This window comes from Equus quagga, chromosome 16 (assembly GCF_021613505.1).
Source record: "Equus quagga isolate Etosha38 chromosome 16, UCLA_HA_Equagga_1.0, whole genome shotgun sequence".
Classification (NCBI taxonomy): Eukaryota; Metazoa; Chordata; class Mammalia; order Perissodactyla; family Equidae; genus Equus; species Equus quagga.
In genome coordinates this window covers 21,830,693-21,846,854 of record NC_060282.1, presented here as the reverse complement: position 1 = coordinate 21,846,854, position 16,162 = coordinate 21,830,693, and the positions used below count along the sequence as shown (strand labels likewise).

The 16,162-nt window shown below is 41.2% G+C and overlaps 1 protein-coding gene across 3 annotated transcripts in view; it reads right to left on the bottom strand.

Moving 5' to 3' along the window:
- SAMD12 (sterile alpha motif domain containing 12) overlaps positions 1 to 16,162 on the bottom strand; it is a 382,037-nt gene that overhangs the window by 331,136 nt on the left and 34,739 nt on the right. For all 3 annotated transcript variants that reach the window (XM_046642230.1, XM_046642232.1, XM_046642233.1), the window contains exon 2: positions 11,716 to 11,894. In XM_046642230.1, the coding sequence (XP_046498186.1) occupies positions 11,716 to 11,894 (179 nt within the window). The remainder of the gene's footprint in view (positions 1 to 11,715; positions 11,895 to 16,162) is intronic.

Below are 16,162 nucleotides of genomic sequence, written 5' to 3'. Positions count from 1 at the left end.
TTTTTGGCAACCTTGAACTTGTGTGCAATTAATGATTATTTGATCATACAGATTATTTACATATCTGATCATCACAGCGCTATTAGTAACACAAACAGGGATGTTTTTTGAGTTCACTGTTGTCGTATGAAAATTCCCTTTCCAATAAAAGTTAGCATTCTAGATGTAACTTAGAGTGAAATTCTCCTAATTTGCTTTATATAGTAAAAGTCTATCAGTGAGCTGAAGATTAAATGTACACTGATTGTTAAAAGAATTCATTTAAACAAAGAGTTGAACCCCTAGGACATACCAGGCAGGGTCGTGAGTCTTATGGATATGTCACTGAACAAAACATGACCCTGCCTTCGCAGAGTTTACACTCCGGTGGATGATCACGTAAAGTAATACACATAATAAATAAGGAAATGATACACTGTTTTAGAAAGTGATGAGTATGTAGGGTGGGAGAGGCAGTGAGAAGAACAGAAAAGAGCCAGGGAGTCAGGGCAGTGAGAAAGAGTTCATTATTTAAATAGAATAGCTCACATAAGCCTCTGTGAGGTGGTTATGCTGGAGTGAAGATTTGAAGGACAAGAAGAAGTGCACCTTGTGCATCCTGAGGAAAGGGAATTGCAGGATGAGGAACAGCCAATGAAAAGGCCCCAAGGTGGGAAGATGACTGGTTTAATACAGGAGCAGCCTGAGCATGTAGAAGTGCAGTAGCAGATGACATGAGTGACTTGCCAGGGGACTGATCTTGCAGGACCTGCTGAACCACTGAAAGGACTTTGGCTTTTCATTTGAGGAAAATGGGGAGAGATTAGAGGAGTCTGAGCAGAGGAACGACATGATCTGCCCGGGACGTTAACAAGATCATCCTGGCTGCTAAATTGAGAATCATGTTTCACAAGGAATATTGTGAAAACACTGCTCAAAAAAAAAAAAAAAAAAAAAAAAAAAAGAAAACCACAAGGGATAGCAACAAAATTAAGCTTGATTTTGAGAATTGGAAAAACCATCTTCTTCAAGTACAGCCCAAAGCTTTAGTTTATGGGATTGTTTCAATGAAATTGCCTCATGACCTTCAAAGCAAGACGGCAAGCCCAAGGGTTGAAGTCTTTACTTCAGTCAGTTATTACCAGAGAGGAAAAATGCTTAATGACATGGGGGGAATATCGCCATTAGCATGACCTTGCAGTGGCAGAGCTTGACAAAAATGTACATTGCTCCTTCACTGACTTCAGTTGAGAGAGAGCATATTTTCAGTATCATAAATGTGCAATACAAAAATCATGGGAGCTGATGGCTCTGAGAAATTATTACCACTGCACTACAATGCCAATTTTAAAAAAGTCTGCTTGGTATAATTTTAATTAAGTTGTAATAGGCATTCTTATTAATATTTCAAGTTTATTCTTGCATGCCAGACATTCATTCTATGATGGTGATATTCAACTTCAGCCAAATAATGATTTAGCACTCAGCCATTTGGCCAAAATGCATATTTGGTATATGTCATTAACCAAATGTTTGTGTCCCCTCCCAAACTCGTATGTTGAAGCTCTAACCCCCAATGCAATGGTATTTGGAGATAAGGCCTTCGGGGGATAATAAGGTTTAGATGAGGTCATGAGGGTGGGGCCCCTTGACGAGACTAGTGTCCTTTTAAGAAAAGGAAGAGAGACCAGAGTTCACTCTCTCCCCACCATGCGAGGATGCAGCCAGAAGGTTACCATCTACAAGCCAGGAAGAGGGGCCTCCCTGGGAACCAAATTGGCTGGCACTTTGATCTTGGACTTCCCAGCCTCCAGAACTGTGAGAAATACAAGTTTATTGTTTATGCCACCTAGTCCATGGCATTTTGTCATAGCAGCCCAAGCAGACTATGATAGGATATATCGAAGGTTTCCTGCAAAAGCAACATTTGAAAACTTTCTAATTTGTAAAGCCCTGGATATAAAGTTTTAGCTACTGTTTGGTACCTAGTGATCTGATTTTCAACTTGAGTCATGAGTTCCTAATCATTTAAGGAGAAGCTGCTACTTCCCATTTCCTTCAAGTTTTGACTTCAAGGAGATGGGGTGAAAATCAGGGTAGTCAGCTGATGCTTATACTGAGGACCCTGAAGAGAGTGTAGGTGGGAGTGAAGGAAACTTGCCATCTAGAATCTTGGCCAGTTCTGGAGGTAGCAGAGAGATCACTGGGTCCTGATCTGGGAGTTAAAGATTCTTTATCTAGGTGAAGTTTGGAATGCCTGCCACAAATTGCAAACAGGTATTTCCCTAGTCTTAGAGAAAACCTGACTTTTGGAGGATGCAGTGTAAGAGAGTGGCTATGTATATATCCCTTGCTCACCCTGTGGGCGATGTCGCATAAGCACCCACCAGTCCAGAAAAGCATTTCTCTGACATGGTCAACCATTATAGGACCAAGAAAATTTATCTTTCTGCTCAGTTGTAAAGAGGTTAAAGATAATGAAATAACTACGAGGCAAAAGAGAGACAGATCCAGAGGCAAGGGACTTCTGTGTCACACCAACTGACTTATTTATCAAAAATGCATTCTTTATTATGTGCTGGACATTGTAACAGGCACTGATGTTACAGCAGTGAACAAGACAGACAAGATTACTGCTCTAAGGAGTTTAAATTTTATTGAAGAGACAGAAAAGAAACAGGATGACTTCAGACAGGCAGAAGTTCTATGAAGGACATCAAACGGTGATGTCAGACAGTGTGACTGGGCGAGTAACTTAGGGTGGTCAGGACTCTGGAAAGGCACATTTGAGCTGGGACCTAAATGACAGGGAACCAGCCATGCAATGATCAAGGGGGAAATCATGATAGGCAGATGAGATGGCAAGTATCTATGCTCTCAACAGAGAATGACCCTGGTATATGCAAGAAACAAAAAGACAAATACGCCTGGAGCTCAGACAACCAGACGACAGCCGAGGCAAGGCTGGGAAGGCAAGCAGGATCCAAATGTCTTAGGTTCTTATCAATCATGATAACGAATCTGGATTTTCACTTTCAGTGCAATGAAAAGCCATTGAGGATGTTAAGCAGGAGAGTGGCATCCTCTGATTCAAGACTGCTGTGTGGAGAATGGATCGCAGGAGGGCAAGAGGGAAATGGAAGCCAGTTAAGAGGCTACTGTTGTGGTCCAAGGGAGAAGAGAGGGTCAGGTAGACCCGTGTGATGGTAGCGGAGGTGGAATGTGCACGGATTTCAGAATATGAACTGAGGATAGAATGAAGGAACATGATGTGTTGATGGAATAATCCATCTCTGAATAACAGAATTGCCTATGCCATTTGCATTTTTTTAACATAATGGAATACTCTTTTCCAATTCAATCATTATTACAAAATCTTTCTCCTTCTCAATCTATGATTGATATCAGGGCAGTTTTAAATGATTTATTACTTACTACAATTTTTTTTTCCTTTACAACTATAAACTTTTGGCAACTTGTATCCAAATAGAACATAAGCTGTGGCCATTTGTATATTTATAGAGAAGAAAAGAAAGTGGGTTATCTCTTTAAAATGATTTGAAGTATCCCTTCCACCTTCACCTCTCTCCTCACAGTTTTCCATACTACTGGGTGTGCATTGTCTAAAGCTGAGCTCTCCAGCTCCTCCCATCAGCTGAGACACACGGAGCAGTAAAGACGCACATATCTAAGTAAGAGCTCCACCACTTAACTGTCTCAAGGAAAGGCGTCCACTTCCTCAAAGTCACATAGGGATAGCAACACTCAACATGCAAAGCCATTTACTCTCTAGCCCATTACACTAAAAGTTTACAAACCCCTGTTCTAAATGGTCACCTGAGTCCAAGTAGTCATAGTTCAACAGCAACTACAGTGTAAGATATTAGGGAAAGCAAAACAAAGATTTACTAGAAAAACTTACTAAACAATACGCATTTTATAAAGAAGATCTTTTAGCATTTGTGTGCATAGAGAAAGAAGGTGAAACTGTACATGCTTTGAGATGATGTGCGTTTGTTAAACTACAATGCCCCTCATTAGGAACTGTCATCAGCCCTCCAGCTATGGGTGTGGCCAAAGGTCAAATTCCGCTTTCTTCCACCACCCTCTGCTGTTCATCTTAGATCTCATACTTCTCCATGTGGTTCTGCTTTATCTGCTTCTTGAGTTCTTCACTTGGCTGGGTTGACCAGGGCTCTTAGCTACCTCTAGGCTTTTCCAATGTCACTCATCAAGGGCTGGGAGACTTTTCATCATCAGAACTACAGAATACTTGCACTGTTTCATAAGTGCCACCTATGTTTATCTCCTTCTTGGGTATACATTGTCTATTTGCCTTTATATAGATGCACACAATTCTGAAATATCACAATCAATTCTGACTGTTAGGATTCTTTAACTGCGGCCATGGTTGAGAATATACTGATCTTCAGAATTTCAAGCTGGAAAAGAAAAGCATTTGGGCCAAGTGCTAGCCGACAAACCCTCCCTAGAACTCACATGCCCTTTCTTCCAGAGGCCTATCTTTGCTGTGTCAAAACTGCCGATGGAACTGTAACTGCCCCTGATCTACCCACTGTTAGGGGCTCCATCTCCCCCGAACACCGCCTTCCATTTTGCATCCTCAAATGGCACACACGACAGTCATGGCAACCAGAAAAGTACCATAGAACAAATGGCTCCAAGTACTTGTTGTTTTGCATAGATTTGTCAGCACAGAAGAGCAGAAAGCACTGGCGATGTGTTAGAAGACCACGTTTTAGTCTACACTGAGTCACTACTAGCCTCAAGATCTTGGAGAAGCCATTCAATTTCATCTGAGTCTGAGTTCCCTCACCTATAAAGTAAATTAGGTAGACAAATGCTCCTCAAGATTTCTTCATTGTTGCTTATACCGTAATCTATGACTCAAATACACCCTTTTTACTGTCACAACTCTTCAGAGCTCAACACTTTAGCAATAAACATTTACCTTTTCCAATACGGGTTTACTGTAGTTTCTTCTGACATCTTTCCAAGTGCCCAGTGTATGTGTACTGGGGCCCTGGAACTCACATAGCATGACGTCATTCTGGCTTGCCTCTCTTGTTCTGACCCTTCTGGCAATTCTTAACTAAGTATGTGCTCATTGTGTTTCCCATGCATTATGTCCTTTCACATCATTGGTGACACTATATTGGGTTGGCAGCTTCTTTTGGAGACACTCTTGCTCTCCGAGCCAAGAAATACACATAGCCAAGAATTAGATCATTCTATCCCCCAAATTGCCACAGACCTTCTCAGAGGCAGCTGAGCAATGTAATTTGATCAAGGTTAAGTACAATCCACCCTTTGTCTTTTAACCCAAGTCAAAATTCTTTTAGCTTTCTGTTTTAATCCCAGATTAATGCTTCCTGCTTGCTGTTAGAAATGTCCACCAACTGCCCTCCAGTCAACTCTCATTTATCCGCCTGTGGCTTATCCAAAGCACCAGGCTTTTTCCTCCTCCTGCCTCCAGCAGTAAGTTCCAGGCCAGCTCCTTTAACTCTGTGCCAAAGAAATACAAACTAAATCTAATATTAACCTAATGAGAAAAGGCTATGTGCTGCCAAAGACTCACATAATGCATCCCAAAGCCAAACACAGGCAATTATTCACTGTTTTAGATGCTGGCATTGCTTCTCCCTTATATAATACAGCAATCAAGATTTTCCGTGTTTCTCTGAGGAATAAAAAATACAGGCAGTGTTTTAACCTCTTCTGCCGAGTTGGCCGGATTCTCAGTGTAACACATTATATTTTCTTTTCAAATAAATAAATCATTTGTACATTTAATGTTAAGAGAATATAAAACCCTAGATTTGGAGTCATTAGACTCAGATTTGAATTCCATGTTCCTCTAGTTGTTAGCCAGAAACTAAGTTTTGGCAAGTCATTTAAATTCTTTGTTTTTTCAGCTGCAAAATGAGGATACACGTTTTATAAATAACAGGTTTGGGGCAGTCATGCAAAAATGAGGGACACTCAAAAAGCCACCAAGACTCTTGATTATCACTGACTCACCACTTTATAGGCTCTGGCGAACTGGCATTGCTGGCAAGGAAAAGTAAGAATTAACCTTTGAAACCCTTATTTTACAGGCATAAAAACACAGAAAAGGGAAGTTTCCTTAAGTTTCTAGTTTCCCAATGCCATGTTTGGGACACCTGTGAGGACACATCCCAGAATTCCAAGATGGGGAACAGCCAAGATACTGTCTGCTGAAGAACTAATCTTATTCCACAGCCAGAGTTGCCACAGAAACTCAAATTCCAACCAGACCATTTAGGAATATCACTTTCAGAACAGACTCCTGTGTCAACATTTTTCCTATGACTGAAGTACATATCCTTCGAGGCCTAAGGACAAGGGTCAGAGAAAATGTTAACACAATTCCATTTTTTCATCTTACATCCTATACCCAGAGATCTTCAATGGCTTCCCACAGATCAGAGCAGCGCTGTCCAACAGAACTTTCTGTGATGTTCTATGTCTGTGCTATCCAAAACAGTGGCCCCTAGACACATGTGGCAACTGACCACTTGAAATTTGACTGGTTTGACCAAGGAAATGCGTTTTTTTCATTTTATTTAATTTTAATAAATTTAAATAGCCACACACAGCTACTGGCTACCATATTGAACAGTGCAGAAAATAAATCCACACTCCTCGTTCTAGTATTCACATCCTATACAACTTGGCTCCAAACTACTGTTCCCACCAGTTTCCACAACACAAACCCTGACACTAAGAAGACTGCTGCTGAGCACACCCGAGGATGTCTGCTGCCAAAACTTGACTCCAGGGACTTAGCCTTCATTGCTAAGGGCACCTTCCATTCTTATTGCTGCGTATTTGAATTTTATCGATATTTGACCACACGGGTGAAGTTCTCTCTCTATTGGAATACCCTCTCCCGCAGCCCCATCCCTACTGCTCTATGAGGAAAGGATTAATTAACCTCAGGCCTGGGCCTGTCCCGGAAGGACCTCAGTGTCTCACAGGGCTGCTTCCTTGGAAAATATTATGTGGAACTACAATTCGTCTGCAGGAGCTGTGAGTTGGCCCTGGGCCTCCATGACTAGAATGGTAAAAACAGACTAGTGGGAAACAGAGGCTGTGCCTTCTCTGCATCAAGAAGACTCATCCTCACCTTGGCTCTCATCTGAGGCAGTTGTACATGCTCCTGTGTGGGTGAGGCGGCAAAAGAAGCTGTGTACCTTCATAACTTCTGCGCCCCATGATGAGATGAAAATGCTATATACCTACTATCTCTCTTGCCTTGTATCCACCTGCAAAGCTGAGTTAACGCAGTTATTTGTGTCTTGAACTTGTAACTGCAGCTGTGATACGGCATGCACACTCTCTGGATTCCCAGGTGCTCATAAGCATTTAGGATTTACATTGGTAAATATCTTTTGCTGATCCACTTTTCAAATGGATCCATTTTTTTCCCCAACTAGACTGAATGCTGCCCATATTAAGGCTTAAAAATGAGCTTGGTTTTCTATTGGTTTCTCTTTGGTCTATAAGAGCTGGAGGCAACTTGTGGCACCAACAACTCCTTCCGGAATTAGGGTTCTAGTCTTTTGAGGAATTAGGGCAGGGGGTCCCAAGATCACATTCTAAGAGAGAAGCAAAAAGGATGATTTTTCCAAGAATGGAGAGAGAGGGAGAGAGAGAAATTTTTAAATTATGAAAGCAATACAAATTTCTGTCAAGATGGCATCAAGGAAGAGAAATCACTAGGCGTGAGAAACCCACAGCAATGAAGAGCATGCAGCTCACTGGGCCTGTTGGAAATGTGGAAGAGATGCTGCGCTGAGGGATAGGTTTTAAAGCTCAACATGGCTGGACTCAAGGTGGAAGATCCCAGAGCCATGATAGGGAGCTGGAACCAGGTTCCCAGTGTGACATCCACAAACAGGAAAGTGCATATGGGGACCCTTGATTGCATAGTCAGTCAGTAACAAAGAGATAGAATGTCAAATTGAAATACAATGGAACTCCTGGTCAAAGCTGTTCCATCCTCTTAGGTTCAGGAAGAGAGAAATGCAAAAACACTCCATCAGTGCTCACTTCAGCAGCACATGTACTAAAAAGGCAACTCATCAAATGGCCTCCACAACCCAAGACACACACAGTCCCCAAGGTAACTCTTTCCCTTGGCAAATAACCTACCAGCAAGAATCAGAAACCATGGGAGGACATACGGCACCCTAAAAGGCAGAATACCGACTCAACAGGAAAAGGTACAGTTGACCTACTGTAATAGTTAAAAGTTAATAGGGCAATCTGAAAAGGGCTTTAAAATAAATATGCTTAAAAGAATGCATATCTTTGTCCAAAAACTCAAAACAGAAGTGGAGAAAGAGAAAGTTTCCCCCATAACTTCAACTCCAAGTATAAACTGCCGCTCAAACTATGGAGTAAATTCTTCCAGACTCAGTAGTGCGCTTATACAAAGACATTTTTACATGAATAGGAACATGCTACACATGCTGTGACTTGCCTTTCTCCTCCCCTCCCCACGTAAAAATATTATCACACTCATTTTCCTGCATAAATACTGCTATAGACTGAAGGTCTGTGTTCCCCTAAAATTCATATGTTGAAACCTAACCCCAGTGTGAGGGTATTAGGAGGTAGGGCCTTTGGGAGGTGCTTAGGTCATGAGGGTGAAGTCCTCACGGATAGGATTAGTGCCCTCATAAAAGAGACTCCAGAGTGCTCCTTTGCCCTTTCCACCATGTGAGGACACAGTGAGAAGATAGCCATCTACAAACCAGGAGGCAGACACTCATCAGACACCAAGGTGGGCAGCATCTTGATCTTTAAGTTCCAGATGCCTCCAGAATTGTGAGAAATAAATTTCTATTGCTTACAAGCTACCCAGTCTATAGTATTTTGTTACAGCAGCTTGAACACTAAGATAAGCACACATAGGTCTCCCCCACCCTTATAAAGGGAAAATTCTATTCCATTGCAAAAATACACATTGTTTCTTTAGCTAGTGCTCTAGGAATAGACATTTAGGCTGTTTCCAAGGTTTTCATATTACAAACAGTGATAGAGAGACCATTCTTCTGCAGCCATCTGTGCACATCTGGATGGTTATTTCCTTAGGACAAGTTCCTAGAGAGGAAATTATTGGCTAAAAATTACATACATTTCAAATTTTGATAATTACTATCAGACTGTCCTCCCAGAAAGCTGTCGAAATTTACATTACTGAGTGGCTTTCAATGCATGCATCTCTAGCCAGAGGTTTTTTTAGTAAGTTTCGAGTAGGTCAAGTTACCAGAGATTCAATTATTTATCCCCCAAAACAGATGTTACAACTCCAATAACCCTCTAAATACAACAGAAGAGAATATCTAAATGTGTCTGTCCATGCATACAACTAGTTCACATTGTCTGTGGTACAAAAACTTCAGGGTATGTGATCCTGCGAGCCTGCAGTAAGTCCTGCATGAAAAATGCCATCAAGCCTTCCATGAAAAAAATGAATAAATACTTTGTCTAAGCTTTAGTAAAGCCTCTAGTCTGTTCACTCCTAAATATGATGTCAATGTGAAAACTCTCAGAATCACCTTTTCAACCCCATTTGTTTGGGAGTTTTGTTGTGGATGATCTAGATAAACTCAAATGAATCTGGTTTCCAATACGGGGTCTATTCCTGAGGAAAAGTTCTTTCTAGACTACTACATTCTCAGTGAAGTATGTTGTCAGCAAAGCAAATACAAAATGATCCAGAGGCAAAGGCAAGTGCTACCAACATGAAAATTCAGGATTTACTAAAATACCATATATTCCAAATGATTCAGAAGTCATCAAATTGTATCAGGTTTGAATCAAACTTTTTATATTACCCATCTGTTTTGCAAATAAAAGATAATTGGGAAATGTTTTAAGTTGAATTAAAATCAGACAAATATCAATAATTAATTTTTCTTTTTCTCCACTCTAATTTTTAATATTTTAAGCATCCTGTTGAAAAGATCCTACTCAGACAAAGTCTATTTATCTCACTAGTTAAAGAAGACCCTTAAGACTTTTTCCCCTTACTCTTTCAAGATGCCTGTGCAGTATCAGAGATTGATGAGGTTTAGATGTCATAATAGGGCTCCCTTATTTCCAACTCTGCTCACAAACCAAACTTCAGCGATCATCAACCAAATTCCTGTGGGGTGCAATTTCTCTCAGCTAAAATACCCAGTGCAAATATTTGCAATATCTTTCTTGTTAATCATTCTCCACTCCTGTAACACACACACACACACACACACACACACACACATAAGGTCATCAGCTTTAATTATCCACACTAAAGAAGGGAAGCAACAATGGTAACTATTCAAAACTGTCTATAAAGCAGTGGCCAGCCTGTGGCACAGTGGTTAAGTTCACACTCTCTTCTTTGGTGGCCCGAGGTTCACTGGTTCGGATCCCGGGTGTGGACCTACACACCACTTGGCAAGCCATGCTGTGGTAGGCATCCCACATATAAAGTAGAGGAAGATGGGCATGGATGTTAGCTCAAGGCCAGTCTTTCTCAGCAAAAATGAGGAGGATTGGCAGTGGATGTTAGCTCAGGGCTAATCTTCCTCAAACAAACAAAAAAGCTGTAGATAAAGCAGAAAAATTCACATTTGATTTTGAAAGCCATTTTTTTGGGGGGAGGGAGGTGGTTACTGCATGACAGCAAAGTGACCTTTCCACTGAATATTTTTCTTGGGTGATTACAACATTTGCTTTCCCAGGCATGCATATATGCATTGACTCAAACATTTGAAAGGAAATTCCCTTGCAGGGAATGAACAAGGGGGAAACCAATGCCATATGAAGACTAGTTCTCTCAATAATATGAACATCTTCAACATTTTCCCCCATAGTGATGGACATCTTCACTGATTGCAGACAAAAATATGTATAGTTCTAATTACACTGTGGAAAGCCTTTAAAAGAGGTTGTCCTTACTAAAGAATCATCTACCCTCCAACTCCCAGTTTACCAAGGTGTGTTTTGTACCTACATCTAGGCTAAAGACTAAAAACAAAATATCCTTCAACAAAACAGATTATATCTTTCATTAATTAGGGTCCTGTTTACCATTGTTCACCTCACAGAATTGTCATGGGGACACAACAAACCAGTACATCAAGAGTCTTTCAAACAGTACCTGGAATATATGTATATATTTAACAAAATGTCAGTTGTTATTAACAGTGTTTGTCAGCAAAAGCCCCTCATCCTCACACAGCCAACTGGGACTTTTACAAAATTCCCACATGCACAGTATTGTTTCATCTGCTCAACATGATTGGGAAGGTAGTTTTTATGATACCCATTCTATAGAGGAAGAATTTGAGGCTTAGGAAGTCACGTGATTTTCCCAATATCATAAAGTGATCAATCTGAGCCTGGCAAACAAACCTTTCAACTTTAAGACCAAGGAGTTTTTCTCCAGAGCCCCTTCTATACCATATTCAGAGCCTCATGCAACGAGACTGACCACAAATGTGTTTCAATTCCACTCTAAAGGGGACATAGCCAATATTTCCCTTTATTATTACCCATCATCAAGGAGCAGCCTTCATTTAACTGAAGATGTAATGGTAATTAGTAAAAGCACTATCAGTTCTCCTCTGAGGCTGGACCACAAAATATCAATGCTGCAGCTTCAGACTCTCTTTAATTCATTGGATTATCACCTACCTTAGCTGTCTCAGCTTCTGCCTGAAGTCGCTTGGGGGTTCCTTTTTGGTCAAGCACCTTCTGGAAATTTTTGCTTTTAATGGATTGAGATTCAACACCTTCACCTTCAATTTGCAGTTTAATACCTTCGGCACAGGCAGGGTGATCAATACCCCGTGGATTCAAGCCGCAGTGGAGAGCTAAGAAAGAGGAAAAAACATAACTCAGAAAACAAATCATATAAACAAGGTGTCCAAGAGAGACAATATTTCATGTGGCCTAAGTGGGAAGAAAGGAGGCATTTGCCAGTTGAGTGGTGGTGTCATAACTATGGGAAATAATATGGTGAAGAGGGAGCATGGTATAGTGGGAAACCCTGAGCTTTGAAGTCAGAAAGACTTACGTGCAAATCCAGAAACCATCAGTTCCAAGTTGTCTGACCTTGAGCGAGTTACTAAACCCCACATCACAGACGAGAATACCAAATCAGGCAACTTTGCTAGTGCCTCCTGCAGTTTAGCTTATCTCTCTGCCTCCGTCTGGAAAAGTGCTCAGTCCCTCCTTCTTCTGAATATTCTCTAGTCTTCAAGTATCCACTCAAATCTACTTCTTGCATTCATTCAACAAATATTTCTTGAGCACTTACTATGTGTCATCCCTGGGTTAGATACTGGAAAGGTGGGTTTATATATGACAGGTGTTACCCTTAAAGAACTCACAATCCAATAGAAGAGGCAGACAAAGGAATTAGTGATTTTTTAAAACAGTTATTACTGCTATACGGACAAGAAGGAAAGATCACAGGGAAGGGTTCAAGGGAGTTAAGCCTACTGGCTTCTGATTTTTCATATCTTACTCTCTCCACATCCACTAACGTGAACACTCCCACAAATAAAATCTAAAGTCTATTTTCTGAGGATATGTATTCATTCAACAAATACCTACCGAATCTCTCCTACATACCCATTATCATCAAAGAAATAGTGTATGTTATAGGGACCATACATTCCACCTATATGACCTCCACGAACCACCAGCTGTGTATACGTGTGTGTGTATGCACACGTAGCACATATGTGTGTTTTGAAGTCTCCAGTAGTAAATTATCTCACCTTCCCATGACCCTGACTCTTCAAATTTAGTTAAACTCCCATCTTTATTCCCTTCCCTTTGGCCTCAGAGGATTTAAGGCCAGAACTTTAATCCCCTCCCATTTCCCTTATAACTTTACTTCATCGATAATCTCCTTTTACCCAACATCTTCAGTTTTCCCCTTTGTCAGCATTCTTTCCCTTCAACCAACTCCTGCGATTATAAATTCTTCCCTTTACTCAGCACCCCATCCAGGTCAGGTTTCCTCTTCTCTTTACCAGGCTTCTGAAAGAATATTTTACATCTGAGAGATGAAGGAAGGCTTCTCAGAAGAAGTGAGTAAGGTGTTCTTTTTCCACTCTCCACACCCTCCTTAACAGGTACCATTCATTCCCATCACTTTTGATACAATCAATCTGCTGGTGACTCTCAAATTTTAGCTCCAGCCTAGGTAGACCTCTCTTATGAGCTTCAGACATAAGTAAAACTGTTACTCAACATCCTAATTTCAATGTATCATAGACATCTCAAATGTATTCAAAACTGAACCTTTTTTATACCAAAAAAAAGTTGCCTTTTCCAGTCTTCTCCAGTTACTCACACAGAAACTGGAGTCATCTTTGACATCCCTCTCTCCTTGATTCACCACATCCCTTCCATCTAATTCCAGATCCAGAAGTTCTACATCCAAAATGCTGCTCAAACCCACCTACTTCACTCCATCTCCACTGCCATCCCCCTGGTCCAAGCTACCCACGTCTCTCACCCAGACTGCTGACTAGCCCAAGTGCTCTTCTTCCCTTGACCCCCAAAACCCCATTAAAAAATGTATAGGTCAGCTTGTGAGATTCTTCTGCTTAAAACTTTCTAATGGCTTCATTTTACACCTAGATCATTCAAAAATCTTTAACATGGCCAACAAGCCCCTACATTATCTATCCCCTTTCTACCTTTCCAATTTCATCTCCCACCATGTTATCCCTTGTTCACTCCATTCTGACCACACACTTCCTTGAGCACACCACGTTCTTTCACAGCTCCTGGACTTTGCTCATAATGTTTCTTTGCCTGAAATGTACTTTCCCACGCTTCACCTAACTGCTATTCATCCTTCAGGTTACGGCTTAAATACCATTTCTTCAGATATGCCTTCCCTTAATCCTCTTCCTCACCACCCCCACCTGCCCCTATCCCATGTTAGATCACGTGCCTGGAACAGTATTCAGCAAATTTTGTATGAATGGTCTTAAACAGATTTGTACAAAGGTCCACGTGCATATGACCTTATTTATACCATTTCACGCGGAAATTATCTGAATTTCTCTTCAAGTGTCTACGCTTCCTAAAAACCAAAGACCAGCCTATTTCATGGTGCATAGTAGGGACTCAAACATGTATTAGTTCCTGCCTCCTCCCCCAGGCTTTGGGCTGGATCTCAAATAGTCTTCATGAAAAACTGTGAGACAATTATATTCATTTCACAGACAAAGGAAATGAGGCTCTAAGAGTTACAGTTACAAAAAGTCACACAGGTGTCTGCTGAAGGTCAGAAAGAATATGTATCATTTAGGATGCAGATGATTTCAAGTTTCAGATGAACAAACCCAAATGAATTAAACAGTAAGGGAAATTATTAGCTTTCAGAACAGGAAGCCCAGTAATGGTAAAAAGGTCAGAGTTAACTGATTTCCCAGCTCAACAGTGTCATCAAGGACTCCAATATTTTTTTCCATCTCTCCATTCTGCTATCCATAACATCACTTTTATCCTAAGCCTGAGTTCCCTCATGGCACCCAGATCTACAAGCTCTGGTTCTCACCTAGCAACAGAGACAGCTTGGTTGACTATGGTTCTCTTTCCCCAAGTCCTCCTCCAAACTTTCATCTTTTCTCACTGGACCAAAGTGAATCACACACCCGTTAGTGAACTAAAACCCTGGCAGTGCAGATAGGGCTACCTTTAAACCAGCTGACCTTCAGCTAAGGTAAATTCCCCAAACCACATTGCTGCTACTCAACAAGCCAAGAGCAGAGTGAATGCTGGAGAATCAACCACAATGCCCAATTCAGGCAGTGGCAGAAAGAGAACAAAACCTATGAGAGCATGAAGCTAATTACTGTTAACATCAATCAGCTTCCCCATCTCCAAAGAATAGCCTACTTACAAAGAATATTCAATTAAATGTACTAAAATTGTGATTATTAAAAAAAAGGTGTGCTTGCGTAGGGAGCTGGGGGATTGGCATGGGACAGATTTAGACAGTAATGAGGAAAAGAGAAATGTATAACTTTGATCTTTCTCTCCAGCATGATCTTTGGATGCTTCCTGCCTTGAAACTCACAGCCTAGGAAAACCACTGAGCTGCTGATAGCTCCCAGTATCTCCTGTTCTCTTCCTCCATTACCTCCCCACCCAGTCAGACTCTTGTACTTCCTTCACCCTTGCTCATGCTGGTCCCTCCTCCTAGAAAGAGGCTCTACTCCACCCGAATCCTACTTCCTTCTTTGGAAAGCTGACTCCTCCTCAGCCCACATGTCAGTTCAGACCTCTTCATAAAGCCTTCTAGGAGTCTCTGGCTACCAGAGTAAGAACCTTTGGCTATACTCCCTCCATGAATGTAGCACCCTGATACTTCATCTTCTTACAGTATTGAGGATGTCTACCTGATTGATCTGTCTGCCTCGCCTACCACAACTGCAAGCTCCTTGAGGCAGGCTCCACCCCTTATACATCTCCATGATCTCCACTCCCAAGTCCAGAACTGGCACATAATAGGCATCTAAGAAACATTTGTTCAGCTGCTGAATGAACCAGCAACCTCCTCTCTTTACACGATCATGCCTTAAATCAAAAGGAAACTATTCTCCGCTAGTAAATACCTAGCATTCAAAATGTAAGATATCTATAAACATGAGGTGGAAAATGGTGCTTTGACTTTCGACGCACATACCCTTCTTCTTCATACAAATATTTTAATCCTCCATAGCTGTTCCCTCTTTGCCTGCAAACCCAGAAGTTGATTTAGGTTTTTGTGCTTCGGTTTATTTATTTAAAACCATTTCTGACAGGCTTTGCTTTGTTTTCCCTGAAATTTCATGTCCCTAATATTTACAAATCAAGCAACTTTCAAATGGCCTCTTACAAGCTGTGACCTCCATTTCTTTGCTCATCTTGTAAAAGGTGTCCCTGTTTGCTTTCTCCTTTCTGTCCTCATCACTGCCCTTTCTTGTTTCCACTAAAGTTATTTACTCAATTTAATGGGCTAGCAGTTCACAGGTTGGCTTCGAGACCCTCTTCATATTTCCCTGACCTCCCTGACCACTCGTGTCTTACGGATTTCTAGTTATTAAACTGACACTGTGGGCTGCTTGTGGTC